The 17,670-nt window shown below is 34.4% G+C and overlaps 1 protein-coding gene and 2 long non-coding RNA genes across 7 annotated transcripts in view; 2 read left to right on the top strand and 1 right to left on the bottom strand.

Moving 5' to 3' along the window:
* LOC126872015 (carbonic anhydrase 1-like) overlaps window positions 1-10,931 on the top strand; it is a 28,963-nt gene extending 18,032 nt beyond the window's left edge. Inside the window, exons 3-7 of the mRNA XM_050631480.1 lie at window positions 12-133; window positions 3,102-3,197; window positions 6,013-6,127; window positions 6,858-7,036; window positions 7,688-10,931. Of these exons, the coding sequence (XP_050487437.1) occupies window positions 12-133; window positions 3,102-3,197; window positions 6,013-6,127; window positions 6,858-7,036; window positions 7,688-7,756 (581 nt within the window). The 3' untranslated portion in view covers window positions 7,757-10,931. The remainder of the gene's footprint in view (window positions 1-11; window positions 134-3,101; window positions 3,198-6,012; window positions 6,128-6,857; window positions 7,037-7,687) is intronic.
* On the bottom strand, window positions 8,942-13,381 carry LOC126872026 (uncharacterized). Of its 3 annotated transcripts, none has more exons than XR_007691809.1 (3): window positions 13,240-13,376; window positions 12,314-13,107; window positions 8,942-11,956 (listed from the first exon to the last, which is right to left on the bottom strand). It is a non-coding gene; the product is annotated as an uncharacterized LOC126872026 (long non-coding RNA). The 3 variants fall into 3 exon arrangements; XR_007691810.1 differs by having other exon boundaries at window positions 12,420-13,107; XR_007691808.1 differs by lacking the exon at window positions 12,314-13,107 and having other exon boundaries at window positions 13,240-13,381.
* On the top strand, window positions 11,963-17,449 carry LOC126872024 (uncharacterized). Of its 3 annotated transcripts, none has more exons than XR_007691806.1 (4): window positions 11,963-12,190; window positions 13,339-13,506; window positions 13,598-13,700; window positions 15,286-17,449. It is a non-coding gene; the product is annotated as an uncharacterized LOC126872024 (long non-coding RNA). The 3 variants fall into 3 exon arrangements; XR_007691805.1 differs by lacking the exon at window positions 11,963-12,190 and adding an exon at window positions 13,065-13,186; XR_007691804.1 differs by lacking the exons at window positions 11,963-12,190; window positions 13,339-13,506; window positions 13,598-13,700 and adding an exon at window positions 13,707-14,189.
* Window positions 17,450-17,670: the final 221 nt, after the last annotated feature.

The following is a 17,670-nucleotide window of genomic DNA, read 5'->3' as shown; positions in this document are numbered from 1 at the left end:
TGTTTCTACAGTTTTGAGCGGCGGACCTTTGATGGACGACGTCTACAAATTGGAACAGTACCACTGCCACTGGGGATGTAGCGACTCGAGAGGATCCGAACACACTGTGAATGGACAGGCCTTCGCCGGAGAGGTTAGTTCACTTTAAAAACGATTACTTCACTTTTGTAAACAATTGTCCGTAACAGCAACTCCAACTAGATACCGTACATAAATTATACGTTTCATATACATATTCACTGTAACTGTTGAATTGGAGCGACAGGTCAGCTCGTTTTATTTAGTTAACGGGATAAGAATCACAAAATTTTGAAAGCAGCTTTACGGTAATTCATTCACAGCTCACATATAAAGTTTTTAAATATACAAATATACAAATAGATCCTGTATTATTTGTTCGCACAGAGCTAATGGAAATCGATTCAATGATGGATTTATTAAACTAGAGAGAAATTAAAATCTTACTTACGAAATGTAAAGAAACAAGAGAAGCATTTTATAGCTTCATCTACGACGAAAATGATGTTCTAGAGGAATAACAAACTACATATACCTGGACTTTGTGTGTGTAATATCCATGGTCAAGTTTCTACATTTTTATCAACAAATGCGACTGTAACAAATTTATTTACATATTCCACTTGCCAACTTTTGTTTCCTCTAGAATTCAGGCCCACGATGTATGATATAAATAGAGAGAGAGAGAGAGAGAGGGGAACAAATACGTTTCAACGGGATTTAACGCGAGATCGTTCGGCGTAATTTGCGATTCCGTGCACGGACAAAAGACGAAGAGGCCGCCTGCAAACGAATTTAAAAGGACGCACGTGGGATTGGTGATTAACCGTGCTCTCTAAACATTCTCAACAACCAGCGCGTCTGGCTTCGAAGCGAATCGTTAATAATTCACTGTCGAGGAGCATGATTCGTGTCACAATGATTCGTACGAACTTACGGTTACGATTCGACCTTGTTCGAACGCGTGCACTTCATCGTCCATGAGTCGAAGAAAGATTCCAGCAATAACCAGTTTTCTAATTAATATGATCATTAAAAGCACAATGCGTGCTGCGTTTGTTCTTCGAGTACCTAAGCCGAATCATTTATTTTCGAGATCAATTTCCTTTCTCTTCTTCTTTCGTGTTCTAGATTTTTAGAAATTCTGGAGATGTTCTGAAACATACGAAGACTACTATGGAAGTTCATGTTTATTAATTCCCTGATTTTTTTATCAGTTGATGATTAAATGACGGCATTTTGATGGTGAAGATAATACACGTCCAATGTTGTACGAGTAGCTTCTAAAAATAGATACCACGAAGTTTTATATAAAAGCAACGGTGATGATAGCCGATATATTTTAAACATTCATGAATAGATAGATAGCAATAGCATACATTTAATCCCTGAATCAAATTCAAAAGAACAGGTTAGATGATATAGAAATAGTCGACAGTGTATTGAATTTTCAAATTACTTTTTTACGTAATAAAAAATAGAAAATGTAACATAGTGTTCCCCTGTAATATTCGTTTACTATATTAAGCTATCATATATGAATATTTATGTATATTATCTGCGTCAGACAATCGTTTGTTATGTCAACAGCTTCAGAATTATTTCAATAACGATGTTAGGAATTCAGAGGAATCAGTTAGCTGTGAAATTTTTCCTACGAAGTATTAATTAAGTTTTTCCTCTCTTTCTTTTAGAGTAAATTTTTATTAGAACGTTACGTACCATGTCATTGTTTACGTTCCTATTCTATTTCAAAAGAACCAAAGAATTAAGATAATTGTCCATGCCATTTGTATGGAAATGACGAACAGAAAGTTACGTAAGAAAATGTGTTTAAACTTCGTGAGCCTAAACTTTATGAGAAATGCCTTCGGTTGTTACGGAGCAAGGAACTAGACATCGATTGCGCAACGGAGAAGTTCTTTCGTGATTAATTGTTAGAGAAAAACACGCGGTGGTCGCTTCGACGTTAAGAGGTTGCAATTGCATTCTCGAACGGTAGTGTGAAATATGTTTGCTTGGGACTCGCGTTTGTTTGCAGTGCACGTCTTCACTTCGATGTTCGATGCGGTTCGAGCGCACCGACGACAATGTACTTCCTTTTGAGTATACAGAATACCGATTAATTTATTAAATGGAAAAATTGAAGAGAAAGAAGATCGAAATTTGTATTCCTTCATTTTTATTTGTAATCTTGTATTTTAATTTCTTTTTGGTTTTTTAAATGTTACTAAATTTGTTAGCAATATTAAGGATACGAAAAGAAACCAAAATAACAAGATTAAAAATTAAAATTAATATTGGTCAACTAAGATATCATAAATAAATAGTTCAATTCTCCAAAAACATATTTTGTAATGTTTGATCACGAAATGTGTTAGTTTCGCCGTGAATTATCTGTTAGCTTATTTCGTCAAGTACCACATGATGATCTGTGAATTATTTGAGAAACATGTTGCCACAATCATCACGAGTTTCAGCGAAACTCGATTCACGAAAGCAGCCTGAATTCCATGATTCATAAAGCATTATCTTTGTAGCTTTCTTCTCGATCGCATGACTCCATTAGTGATCTTCCTTTTATACTGATTTCAAGTCATAAATATTCAGCGAGACTAAGACTAGCGTGGTCTACTAAGATTGTGATGTAAACATCACGAGGAAAATTGTTAATATATCGGAAGACTGGTTTTTTCTTAGAACACGATGCATGAGAATCTTCCAGGAGATCGATCATTTGTTGATTTTGCAATATCGAATTTATTCACAACGCTTAATAAATTTGCATAATAATCTCTGACGCATGATTTTTGTCGTTGTATTACATATTTGTAAACGATTGATTTTCATTTAATTACAGTTGATGTTGACGAAGATTCCTAAAAAATGTTTGGAATAAAATGTAAAATACAGGATATCGATTAAATTTCTAATTTAAGTAAAAAAAAAGAAGAAAAGAAGAAATAAGTGTACAACAGCGATATAAAATTTTGCTACAGAAATATCATTGTCTAAAAATTATTACAAATACTAGTATCATTTATTTTGTTGGATGTATTCTATTTGCTATTTTCATGTTACAGTTGCACCTGGTGCATTGGAACACGAGTAAATACAACACCTTCGCGGAAGCTGCAAAGGCGTCCGATGGCCTCGCGGTCCTCGGTGTGTTCCTCAAGGTCAGTAATCATTCTTCACTGAATGCTATTTTCTAGACACTCTATTTTCTTAGATACTATTTTCTAGATCTCTAAGTATCTTTGCTACGTTGATCTATTTAATTTATATCTACACCTACGTTAAGCTGTTAACTTCGTTTATTCCCCGACACGAATAGGATGCAAATTTAAAAGCCAAATTACCAATTTAATTATTATCGACTGCCAAATGGATGAAAATTGAGAGCAGGAAAATGACAAGATTATAAACAAGTAGCCATTTACAGGTAACATTAGATTCGAGTATCCACAACTATAATTAGTTAACGAAGTTCGTGGAAAAATAATTATGAAGTTACGAATTTCTCGTCATTTACGAGTTAACAGTGATTTTTTTAATGTAGCTTAAGTTGATTATTAATGGTTACGAGGATAGGGGAGATTATAAATTTTGCCTATTCAAAGCCAATTTCCTCGCTGTGCTAGCTTACACGATAGAATGATTATAAAGGAGGGGATCTTTCTTAATGCGATTTTTATCATTTTCCTACGTTTAATTTTCTATTGAGGCTTGCATACAAAATAAAAATACGATAAGCCAGTGAAACAAATGGTAACGAGGAATAAAGGTTCCCTATCAAAGGCAGAATTTGAGCGATTAAAATCTATTATTAGAGTTGCAGTTATTAAACAAGACAGAGTTAGAATATATCGTGATACCTGTCTCAAAGTCAGCGATATTTCAAAGCCGCGACGGCAGATTCTTAAGATCGTAATCCGTTTATATGCTGTTTTTTCTACGGGTGCATAGAACCGTATTCATAGAAACATATCCATATTTACAGTCGTCTGGGCTTCTAAATAAGCTCGTAAGCTCTCCTAAGCAGAATCCGTAACAGTGACGCGGTCTGCTTCATCATCTGTTTGATGACACGTTACGTAATCTTTCGAGAACGAATCATTATCCGTTATTTCAAAGACGAAGTGAAATTCTCTCGTTATCAGTACGGTATCGCGCCACCAAGGACGAATGGAAATCATGCACGCGATTTTCAATTACCGGTATCCGCTAATTTTATTATAATATTTTCCGCTTGCAATTAAAATTTTGCAGTTTATTGTTCCACTCTTTTTTTTTATATAACACGTTTGGATTAATAACGTTAGAGAATTTTAGATAAAAATTAAAATGAAATAAATGAGAGACGAGATGGGTAAGGAACATTGAAAGGAATTGCAGCGAATGATTTTAAATTAGCGACTTCCGCTTTGCACGATCCGCGAATGGAGATAGGTTTTGTCGCGCAAGAAGTGTACGAATAGATTTGGATATTCAATCGGAATTATTTTCACATAAAAACCACGCGCAGCGATTGCGCAATCGTTGTTAGAATATTTGCGGAACGTTATAACGCGAGGCAATTCGAAAAGTGACATTGTGCAATCGATTGCTTATAGTAGTCGTTGTTTGCTGGAAATTTTCATCGAATTTGTGCCGGCCAAACAGATTATTTACGGCCGCCAATGTTGCACGGAAGTTGTTCAAATTTATTATAGCTGATTACGTGCCGGTAGCCCTGTGTAACTAACTTCCTGTGTAGCATTTTATAAATTTAGAATAGAACATTTTCTTGGCTAGATCTAACTTCATTCGTATCAATATCCAAGACAATATCATATCAAAAACTTAAAATCTTTCTATCGTAATCTTAAGAAAATATTCCGTTAAATTTATCTATAAATTGAAAATATTTCTCCAAGGCCTTGAAAGTTTAATATTATCTTTTGCTATAATTCCCAGATAATGTTTCATTAAATTGTTCTATAAATTAAAAAAGATTCGCAGTAGAAACTTTTCTAATATGCTCCACAAGTACAAGAACGTTTCTTCATTTGCGCATTGAGTAAAGCGTGAATCGTTTTAGAGCAATCGAGGATAGATAGGTGCGTAGTAATACGTTTCGTCGCGATCAGAGTGCATATTACGCTCGAAAAAAAAAGCATTCTTAATCTTTAAGCTTGCTACGTCTATATTAACAGACTTTGAGAGGCCGTAATTTTCGCATATATATTATTACTAAGCAATAAACATTCGACGACCATTAGATAATGCACGGTCATTAATACTGGCTGAATGTATATTCTTTTCTACATTTTCTCTATACAAATTCCATTTCCTCGTTCAGCCATTTTTCCGATAACATTATCTTCCAAAGGCATTTTGCCTTTAATTAAATTCGAGAGACAGGAAGGCGACGATCGTCCAACTTGTTCTTGATAAAACCAGTTGGCTATTCTAATAGCTGTTAACTGTGTTTCGTTTAATGTCTGCAGTTTTCCTCGTTGCGTCACTATGAATATTTAGGCGTCTTTTGACTTCATTGAAAGAACAGTGTATGAGTTAGGATGAAGATGCACTCGTGTAAGATAATCGGTAATTTAACTCGAAATAAGAATGGATCGTTTCAAAGAAAGTTGAACTTTTTAACCAAAAAAATTTTCACGCGTCCGTTGCTTTTTTTTTTTAGTAGAAATTACATGGATTTTACGTTTTTGAAATTGTTGGAGAATATTAGCATAATGGAAATTCCGTGTGAGAGTGAAATAATATTAATCAGATTCCGAATCAGTTCGTTACAAATTCCAAAATCGTACATTAAAATGTTCTTTCGTTCTAAATTGATTAAAGAGTGGTACATGTAGGTTTTTCTTTTGTCGGTTTTTGAAAGTATACATCATACGACTCGGTTAAGAATATGAATATTTATGTATACAATAGAGATTAAAGGTTGATGATCGTACTGACGGAGTGTGTTGTGCAACGTTGTAATTGCAGGTGGGAAAGACACACGAGGAAATGGAGAAGATCGCTCGTTTGTTGCCATATGTCTCGCATAAGAACGAAGTCGTAGAAATCGCAGATCCAATCGATCCCAGCAAGCTACTTCCTGGTGAGTATTCTATCAAAATATCGTCAATTTTATATTCGCCTAACTCCATTATTCATCATTAACCAATGTCAAACAAAAATCGTCCAATAACTTATTCTCCTCTCGCCCATTAATTGCATAGGACTCTTAAAATTTTCATCCTACTTTTCAATCACGATCGCTTAACTCTTTAAAGCAGTGCTATCGTTTATGCTATCGTTTATGCCACGCGAACCTGGTCACACAAAGGGAATTGGAAATTACGAACGAGACACGAAGCTTTCGCATGACAGATCCTTTCAAAATCGATAGAAATTTGCTTACCAAGCTTTCCAAGGTGTCTTTAAAAATTCATTTATCGTCTTCCGTAAGAGAAAACACAATTATTTGAGACAACGTGTGGAATATTTTAAATATTCTTGATCGATCGTCATGTCCACTATATAGATTATCGTTTTAATAATGAATCGCGTAATTTTTTAAAAAAAGCATTACGTTAATGAAGTTGCGTAATTTTTCTCGCGCTCGATACTCTACATATTAATAAATTAGTATTCAGTTTAAAATATCAAACGCAAAAAACGCGAACCAATCCATCATACGAGCGCGCTTTCTATCGTCTGCGTCCATCATTTATCACGGTGGCAGATCTTATCGTTGGAAATACTTTACGACTTTTTTCATTTTATAAGTCGTTCATTTTTTTAATTAACGTCGTATTTTATTTCGTGCTTCCCGTTTCCTGATCCAGATGACAATGGCTACTGGACGTATCTGGGTTCGTTGACGACGCCACCCTGCAACGAGAGCGTCACTTGGATTCTTTTCAAGAAGTGCATCGAGGTGTCTCATCATCAGTTAAACATCTTCCGCAACTTACGTAAATTCTCCCGTGGGGAGGAGTGCCCGTGCCATGAGAACCATGGAGCGGTAAGTGGATTCAGTTTCACGTTTGCATTCTTTATACTGTTAATTCATTACGAAGCACATTATGAAATAAGCAACGTTGGATAAATTGAGGAGAAAATGGAATACCACTCGTAGAAACCTTCGAACATTTTAGAGCTTCCCAACGTCAAAATTGCAGGAGTCCTGCAATCGCCATAAATATTTGCTACGTTGGAATTTTGCATAGATGCTGAATTTTAATCGAATGTTACAATTTTTCATAAAACCTACATTTAATACATCAGAATCTTGCATCGACATCGAACTCTATCGAATGTCTCGTACTCAATGAGATTTTACACAGTGTAAAAGACAAAACTTACTAAATCCGACTCCCGACAAACGAACGAAGAATATTTCTAAAAATTGATCACAAACTCCTATCGACGTCAACCAAGGTGGAACAAAACGCCCACTGGACACCTTCTCCATCGGTTCGATTAATCTTTCTCTCGCCTCACATATCCACCGTCTTGGCGACACATCGCACACCCTTTCCTTCCATTTTTTTCTCTCGTTTTATTTTTAGCCGTAGCGCCGCGTCAACGTCCGACCGCGAAAGAATGAATTCCCGATCGGCGGAATCACGGCCCAGTTTTCCTAATTCCGGCGCCTGTGTGCCGCTTGTTTCAGGTAATCAACAACTTCCGTCCGCCGATGCCACTCGGAAATCGCGTGCTACGCGAGTGTGGCAGCTTCTGAGCCGGTTCACCGGCGATGCCGCATCGAGATCACCCGGTGCCGGGTGAAAAACGACGGGAAAGAAGCGACCCAGCCGCGTTGTCCACCATTATGGTGGACCATGGAGCGACCGCGACCACTCGACGCGCTATGGTCGCCAAACTTGCATCGCCGTTCAACCTTCATTCTGTATCGTGGACCTTTCTCGCTGGGAGAACGAAGTGCCTTCTTTGTCTGTCGAGGATTTCCGGAATGGTGGTCGGAAGAAGAGAGGACGAAGGACAAGAGAAGATTTTTTATGGACAAACTGGTGGATGAAGATTAAAAGATACAAGCTGCTAAAGAAAACACATTTGTACGGTGTAATTGTAGGCATCAAGGCAATGAAGAGGGTTCATTTGTAAATTGTTGTTGCTTGAAGTTTGTTCTTCTAGGTATAAACAATTCAATTTTACGCTGGAAATTAGGCTATATTTCTTCCTATATATATCTCTCACTGATACTTCGTGTTTGTTATAAAAAAACGAACGATAATAGAATTTCTGCCGTGATATTTGATTTCCTTCATTTGTCTGAAAAACACGAAGTGTCGATGAGACAGAAAGAAAAAGTACATCGGTTGATTTGTTGGTCCACAGCAACTATATATACTAGCGTATTTCTGATGTAATATCGAATGGCGTATAACTAGAAAAATAAGCCACAAACTACATTTTTGTACACGAACTTCCTTCGTGTCTTAATGTCTACAATCAGTTTCTAAATATCGGCCACTTTTTTAACACCCTGTATATTCTGGATACGTCCTTCGAGGAGTTTTAGTATATAAGGTTGAATTAAGTAGGATAAACGGAATGATTGACGAGTGATTGAATAAAATGCTGTCCATCGTTAATGATAAATGAAATTTTTTTTAATCAATCGTTAAATATTACTTATGGTATTAAAAGGAGAAGAAGATAAAGTATTGTATTAAGCAACAGGGTTTTAATTAGTTTAATTAACTTTGAACGAACCATAGCGGCGATCTATGGTGAGAAAAGAGAAACTGTTGGACAGCATTGGAGTCGTAAGAAAGGAATGTACAAAGAATCGTGTAAAGAGTGAAATTTGGAAATCATTTCAAAGGCGCCATGACACAGAACGTTCGATGAACGTGTAATAGTGTTATACATGCGTGTCTTGTTTGAATGATCGGATACTATAGAACGATAGACGTGTTAACGATTGTTCATGATCTCGACGATAATCGCGAAAGAACAAAGCAATGCGTGAGCATTTCACTTCGATTCCAAGCGCAATTAAAAAATCGTAGTTGAAACGGGAGGATTTCGCTTGAACCGTATCATAGAGTAGAGACTATAGATATTTAGTTGAAAATTTTTGCGACTGCTTGTTTTAACGGATTCAGAAACGAGAAACGTGCCTATACGTACATATATTCACACTAATACGGAAGATTCACTCAAATTTCAGCGGTTTATAGGAAATTTTTTAAATCGTAATTTTTAAAACGTTTTACAAAGATTTTAGAACAGGCCCGTCCACTATTGATCGATCCACCAAGGATCTGATAGTAAATCGGACAGATACCATTGTTTATGGAATGCTGTATGATGATTATGTTTCGCGTATAAATAATTATATACACTATATACGTATATCTTTACACGTATGTACGGGTGTGACGTTCAATATAGATGTTTGCGGTTTGTATAGTTTGTTAAAATGTCCGAGGCTGCCGAGTGTCATCGGCCATCAATGTGAAAATGCAGCTAACGTTAGCCTAATGTTTGATTACGCGTATCAATCTTTTCTCGAAATTAACTTGTGGATTGGAAAAACGTGGAATTATTCTTCTATAAAATTAAACAAAATAATTAAATTTAAACAAAGTATTTTCGAGATGTTTTCAAACACGAAGAGACGAGCGTGGGCAGAGGTGCCATTTTACATTACCCACACGATAATAGTAATCTTCCTTCTAAGTCACTTTTCGAAGCACAGAGAGAAAACCGCTCGATACGCCTCGGACTATGCACGCCTATGTGCCTTTTTAATCACCTAAGTGAAGTAACACAATTGTATAATGTTGTTAATACATATTAACTTTCGTGTCTGAGATCATTGAGTATTTTTCACTCAATTATCACAGACGCGAAGAACAATGGAATTATCATTTTTGCATATTGCAATTTTATTTTGTAACAGATGCTTTTGTCGTGACGACAACGCCTCGTTCATATACATATATATTTCTTTCTTTCATTTTATCTAATCAAAATCGGGTAACCACACATAAAGGAAGCGCAGTGGTTACAACAAATATTTGCATATATCTTCATTTTTCAATGAAGCTCTTTTGTTATCAGATTCTACATTTCATTTTCGTAATATCAGATTTTCGTAGTCATATGAAGGTATGAAACAACCTATGGGATCATGCAATATATTATAGCAATATATTGTATTATAAATACGTCAATTTCTTCAAATTTGGTAAAATTGTGAATCTAGGTAGAAGAAACAGTGACGAAAAAAATATTATACAAATTCTTAGGAATTCTTTTCCATAGTCACAATGTTAAAGAAGTAGAATTTGATAATGTAAATTGATTCAAAGATGTTCATATACTTAAATTTAATTAATTCATATATAAATATTCTAATAAATACAATGGTGTGGAAATACTTTTCGTAGCCATTGTAAATGACTGCAATCATACTGGAAATAATGGGTGCAGCATTTGCATGGAGGTGTAAAAGAAGTTTACACGAGTTACCGATTCACATATTATTCAACCCGGTTTTGATTATTGTAATATATTTGCGTGACCGTCGATAAGAGATCGTAAAGAGCTTTCTTCGTACCGGAGTAACAAGTGTCAGCTTTCAATATGCTAGTTGGAATGCTGAAAGTTTTACTCCTCCTCTTACTGTTGGTTTTCTCCTGAAACGTGTATTTTACGTTAATGGACATTTTACTTCGAACGTGATAATGGAAAACATCGTGTTCGTTCTCTGGTAACGATGATTGTATCTAAGTTTTCTTTTTCCTCTCCTTCCTATATTTATTGTTGAACACGTGAGAAGCAATCTGTATATGTATTTCGTAGCATCGACTGTGATAAAAGAAAAAGTAAGAAAAATGGTAATAAAGGGTCGCGAGAGATCTCGCAGCGATAACATGTTTAAATGTTTGTTTGAAACCTAATATATTCCTTATATAACCATTTGTATAAGTCCGGTACACGAATCTATAATGAATTGCAAATAATACATTTCATTTATTTACTTTTGTGTACTTAATAATTGAACTGCGTAATTTTATGCATTTCTGAGAAATTTGAACATGCAAAAATATATAAAATAGCCAAAGATAAGAACTCTTTGCAATACATATTTAGTTGATGAAATCTTTTATCTAAATGACCATTTTTTAATTATATTCATAAAAATATGAATTTGCGTAAATATCTGCAGACTGCTAATGATATATCTCATTTATATTTACTTTTATGGTCAATTGCCCGTACGAATAATATTCAAAGAAATAACTTGTCACATTTTATCATTACAAAAGATTAGAACATAAAAATTACGGTAAGTTGGCAGAAGGCATTTCCTGTAACGAAGAATAAAAGAAACAAGATGCAACGACTTACTACCGTTAATTCAGTGAGGAAAGCATCCATCTGAAAACCGGTTTCAATGGTCGATCCTGGGATTCACGATTATATTATAATGCCAAAAACTAGGTATAGGATGAACCCATACACCACGTTCTGTCCTTGGTTAATAATCACGGTCATATAAATCATATATGACCGTGGCCAATGATAATAGACATATCTTCATACAGAATCACAAACGAGGTACAGAATAACATGCAATAATTTTTTGTGCCACACAATTCGAGTACATCATTCTCGTATCGTATACATCGCAATCGATTAAGTATACTAGTGGCACAGACGAGGTACAGGCACGTTTCCACACATCTTCAGCTGTTTGCGCGCGTTTCTACGCATCGCCACGTATCTACGTGCGTCTCAATACGTCTAGGAGCATTTCAATACGCCTATGCCCTTATACATCCTTGTTGCACATTGTCGTCTTCCTTTTTTATCACCACCAGTGTAGCTCATCCTTGTCGGACACTATCGTCTCTTTTGATTAACGCACGTACAGTCTGTCTTTGTTGCACTCAATGGAACAGGTCTGGAAATTGAACAAAGAAAATTCAGAGGCGACTTCAACAGAAGGATTAAGTTATTTGACCTCTAATTAAAAGCATCACGCTGTATAGAGCAGAGATATGGGATCGGAAAGAGCAATGCAGGCTGGAGGTGATACAGAATAAGTATCTCAGATGAATATTAAGGCTCAAGTGGAACAACTCAAGATACATTGTAAAGGCTGAAACAAATAGAAACAAAATCAGAGTAGAAGCAGGTATAAGGAATGAAACATTTGAAGAAAAGATAAAGCGAGAGTTAAATAACGGAATGTTTAAAAGAGACAGAAAGAGAGGGTGCTGTTTTTCCTCCGAGATTATCAAATTTCTTTAGCTCTTACGATAAGAATTATAAAGTGACTCATCGTGTATCACAGATTTTTAAATATCAATCAAATTTGTCGAATATAACTTTCCTTCCGTACATTCAGTGTAAATATCACCCACCTCTGGCTATTTAGATATTCTTTGTTACGTTACGATCTTGAACCATGTAATTACAGCAACTGTTTAATTTGTTTTCTACTGTAGTTCTAAACATTTCTGTTTAAAATAAAAATACATTTTACATGTTAAAAGTTACAATTGTTATTAAATACGTAATGATAATAATAATTAATAATTGTGCTACTCTGTTACATACATAGTATACCATATATATTATAATGTATTGTGCTATATATATACAGCATATAATATACTAGTATATCTCAAATAAAATATTCTAAAAATTGCAAAAAATATTTTAAAAAGAGCAAATTATTTTTTCATAATTATTTTTGTGATATTTAATTTATACATTATTCATAAATACAACTGATTATAATGATTTGGTACATTAGTTAGCTATTATTTAGAAATATATTTTTATAATGTATATTAATTTACTTTAGGCATTTAAAGTAACAAGTTGGACCTTTCATATCTAAAATTTGATAGTTATTCTGAGTGCGATTAAACGATTTTGCTTTATATTAATATACTTAGTGGTTTCTTTTATACGGATCATTGATTCATTCTGAAAATCACTTCATTTAGTTTTCTTCTTCTCTTTACATAACCTCTTCTTTTTCCCTCTCCTTCTCTCTCTCTCTTTATTAAAATTTTCTGACCAGTAGCATCATTTTATTTCGATCTAAAATACATGTCATCTTTAAGCTTTATGTAGCAGTCAATTTTATTTAATCAAATAAAATTATGACATATAAACGCAGGTATCTATGTCTTAAATTCATATGTTTCAAAAGTGATCTAAATATTAACTTACGCGTGTTTACTTTTTACACGTATCTCACTGTTTAGCCTATCGTAATGTTTCTTTGTTTGAAACATAATAAGATCGCTAAGAAAAACATATTTTTTCCAGGAATCTGACGACTAGTATTCGTATCGCTCCACTTACCGAAGAGCAGCCTCTGCTATTTTCATTCCTCGTCACCATTATTCGCTAGACAAACCGTGGAGTGAGATGTCAGTTTAATGTCGGAGACTGAAGTTGTTAGACGTCGCGAAACGACGTTTGGTAGTCACGTTTGTGCGTATTTGACGTAGATTGTTGTTTTATTTTTATATAATTTACTACTTTTATACATTACTTTAACATTTTGTGTAATTCTTTTGTGCAGATTATTGTTCGATCACAGAGAAAATTTCCAGATATGGCAGGATATCATCAATTTCAGATCGCTATTTCTTTTATTGCCCAGCTCTGTTTAACAGACAAAAAAAGTACGTCATGTTTTATATTTTATAAATATTCATATAATCATAATATTTGAAATATATTAGCTATATATTTTTTTATTCTGAATAGGATGTTTCTTTATCCTATGGTAAATAAATAATAATTAGTTCGTAGTTTTGATAAAGCAATATTTTCATGAACAATAACTCGATAGAAAAAAGAAAGATACAAAAGAGTAGTGTACTTCTTTTTCTGTCATAAAGAACAAATTATAATATTCTTTACTTTGTTACGGATTTCTTCCAATCTTCATTTCTTTCACGGGATTCGGCGATTCCTATTTAATGATGGCGGCTTCATAATAACTTTCCTCGGACCACAACGATATCAATGACAAGGTTGGTCACATCTAATCGTGAATCGTAAACACTTTTGTTCCTCTGGTTGCTCAATCATGCCGCGGGGAAAAAATCCTAATCAACACAGACGACGGTTGTATTACGTAGAACTTATGACGAACATATCGGATGCAGGTATTTATTATCTTTATGAGTAAACATTTTTTATCTGTACTTTATTCATTAGTTCGGAATAGGTTTCTTTGCACGTCGCGTTCTGCATTTTAATATAAAGAATTGATACAAATAATCTGATATTGAAAATTGTTCTATTCGGGTGCAATACTCGCTAAATCTTAAATCTAGCTTGGACCCTTCTAATCACAAAACACAAAATATTTTATGAAAGTGAAGTGAAAATACAAATCGCGAAAGCCAGTTCAAGTGCACATGGGCAATCTTACTGATCGCTGTACGTTCTTATCTGCGTGCTCGAACAATATATAAACGTTCGTTTCCTAACCCATTTGGAACATCGATCGCAAGTCAGAGAACATGGTGGCAAAATCATAGACTGGTACCACACTTCAGTCGAGTTAGTAACTTCATCGTTGATTCTCGAAATGAAATTGATTGAAAAGGGTCGGACACGTGAAACGACGTGGAATGCGATTTTCTTGCGGCTTTCTTGTGGTTCTATACCCAGTTGTCCCATCGGAAGTATAACGTATTTTATGATGCCTCAGGAATGAATTAATATTTCATGTATAGTCGTTGACATACTATATCACAGGAATATAACAAAAAATATGTGGTTAATATATATAAAATATTATTATTATACCTATAAATGTTTCATAATTTGATTGCTTTGGAAAAGTTGCTGGGCAAATTGAATATTCGCTGCTACATATACAAATATATATACATAACCTTCAATTTGTCTAACAATAAAGCATGGTGTGCTTTCCTCTGTGGTTTAACAAAACACACGCAATAAGGGAAAATATTATCCCAAGAACATGTTCAAACCTGACTGTGACATGTTTTTCCCGGATGTAAACAAACTCTTGAAATCTACTAAAAGATTTAATCTTTGTTGCCTTTGTTAATTTCTGTTATCAAACCGAATAAACCACATAATTTTCGTAAAGTTATTTCTCATAGTTTATAACGTTTGGGAAAAATTCCGACCCCCATTTTTTGTTCCATAAAAGCGACATATCTACATTTTTAGCATCCTATGCGCCTCGTACATACAGGAGTGCAATAAATACATATAATTTTGCAGTGGACAGATCTCATTTGGTTCCCAACATTCGAAATGCCTCTTCAGTCCAATCTATTTACGACGAAGGGGACAACCACCGTCGAGGAGGCGTGATCTAAACACCCAGGATCGGTTCATTTTCCCATAACCTTTCCTAGTACAGGAGTACAAATTCCAAAGGACTAGCATCGATTCTTCAGCCCATTCTTTGTAACATCTCTGCCGGTTCATTAGACCGGTACCCGAGACGTGATGTTTTTCATTTTCAAAGCCTGTTGCTCTTCTACCTTGCGATTTTGGAATCAAATCATCACTTCCATCAATTTATTCTAACATTCTACGACAGAGCGGCAACCTCCATCGTAGTTGCGTGATCGGGGTACGAACGACCGGTTTGTTCCCCAGATCCTTGTTCCTTTGGCTGTACCCAGTAATGGAAATGATGATCGATTAATTATCAGGAACGTATTGGTGGATGATTATAGAGAAAATATTGTAATTGCATAGTGTAATCTTTGCTAGTGTACCAAATTTCTTTGTTATTTGTTGTGGTCAATTGAAATAATGATTATACACAATAGGATTTCATTCACTGATACAATGCAGATGCTTGTTGGGTAGATAATGTCAGAGTATGCGCAAAGATATCTGAAAGACATGTTGAATTAGGCAACGCGGGGAAAATACGCGTTAGATTTGCAACGCAAGTAAAATGTATTATATGAAATCTTAAAATCCACCTTGTATTTTAATGATTGTTACATTAACATTTAATTGTATTATTAGATTTTCAGTAGTTCTCAGTTTTATTTGGCACAACACATGAAGGAATTTCGAGGTTGCGGAGAAACAATTAATTTTCGTTTAAAGATAAACAACTTGTCCGATGCGTTAAATCGGATGTGACTGAATAAGGGTGTGATCGCTAGAATCAGAGGATTATGACATTGATAATTCATTATTTTTACATACTTTTAATTATGCAAATATATGTATTTATAAGTAGTGTTTATTTAAGAATTCTAAAATATTTTGTTATCTTTACTGTTATCAGGTTTTGGAAGAAATTCTTCAATGGCTGGATGAATGAGAGAAAGAAGCAATAGATGGCATTATTTCAGATAATTGGAGAGATGTATCGTATATAGATCGATCTCTATTTTATCCTATACTGAACCGATAATGTCGCATGTGACACTAAAATGGTATGGGGAACTACGTAGTTCTCGTGTCATGGAACATTTTTTTTGTAATTTATGCAAGGTCTATCTTATTCTTGGTCAATATCAATGCTATTAATAATAATTTTGACACATCATATGATGGTCATAATTCACCATCTAAGCATAAAACAAAAACATCTATATCCATCATCGGTATATTATCGATGACCGATAATAACATTTTTCTACCATCGGAGCAGTGACAGCTGAAAACATTGGCTTAGGACAGAATAAACGTGACGTTAAATAAGACCATAGACGGTTTCCGTAAGGATACATATACAGTTGAAGAAGGACTAGAATTCATGTATATATTATATTATTCCTATAATATAGTTTATAGATTTGTTAATTTATAAATTGTTATTGATCGTATCATAAATTATCACGATTCTTATTAATCTTTATTAACAAATATTTTCACATTTGGTTTTTAGTATAAAATGAAACGTTCGCAGATTTGGAATCATTGCCTTAAATTATTATATAATTCTGAATCATCAATTTTCGATACCTTTTTATCATTCGAGTGGGAGTTAATCAAAATGTTAACGTCGAATGAAACATAGAAACTTGTGTCTTCTTTAATTTTACTATACACATATTAACACATATGTGTCATATGTAACAAATCATTTATATTTACACATCTTTAATAACTTTGCGTATGATTTTATCGATTGTTGTATATTCTCTTCTGTCATCCAGGAAGCCTTCCATCGACGTTCTTCAAGCGTCGAAAAATGAATTCTCTTACTAGGAGAATAGGATGATACAAGAGATCATCTAGTACTGCCATTTTATTTCTACTTTTCTAGTACTGCGCGTCTATCTTAGTCACCAGGAAAACATAATCGTTCAGAGAAATTAAACTACAACTTCTTGCTTTCCGTGTTCTCCTATTATCCTCCTCTTGCGATTTTCTTACTAGGGGAACAATTGAATAAAGAAGTTGTCATGAAGTTGCCTGCGTTTCATATTCTCCTGTTATGCTTGTTAGAAGAGAGCCTTCAAAGGCGCTCAACACTCTCGAAAATAAAATTACATATTAGGAGACTATAAGAATATAAGATACGAATGTAAGATAAGAAATTAATTGAAAAGATGTTTTGAAAAAACACATTTAATCGCACAACTTCTTAATAATTGATTATGTGGATATTTGTACGTGTATAATTATAAT

This window comes from Bombus huntii, chromosome 12 (genome assembly GCF_024542735.1).
Source record: "Bombus huntii isolate Logan2020A chromosome 12, iyBomHunt1.1, whole genome shotgun sequence".
Taxonomy (NCBI): Eukaryota; Metazoa; Arthropoda; class Insecta; order Hymenoptera; family Apidae; genus Bombus; species Bombus huntii.
This window is presented reverse-complemented; position numbering and strand designations above follow the sequence as displayed.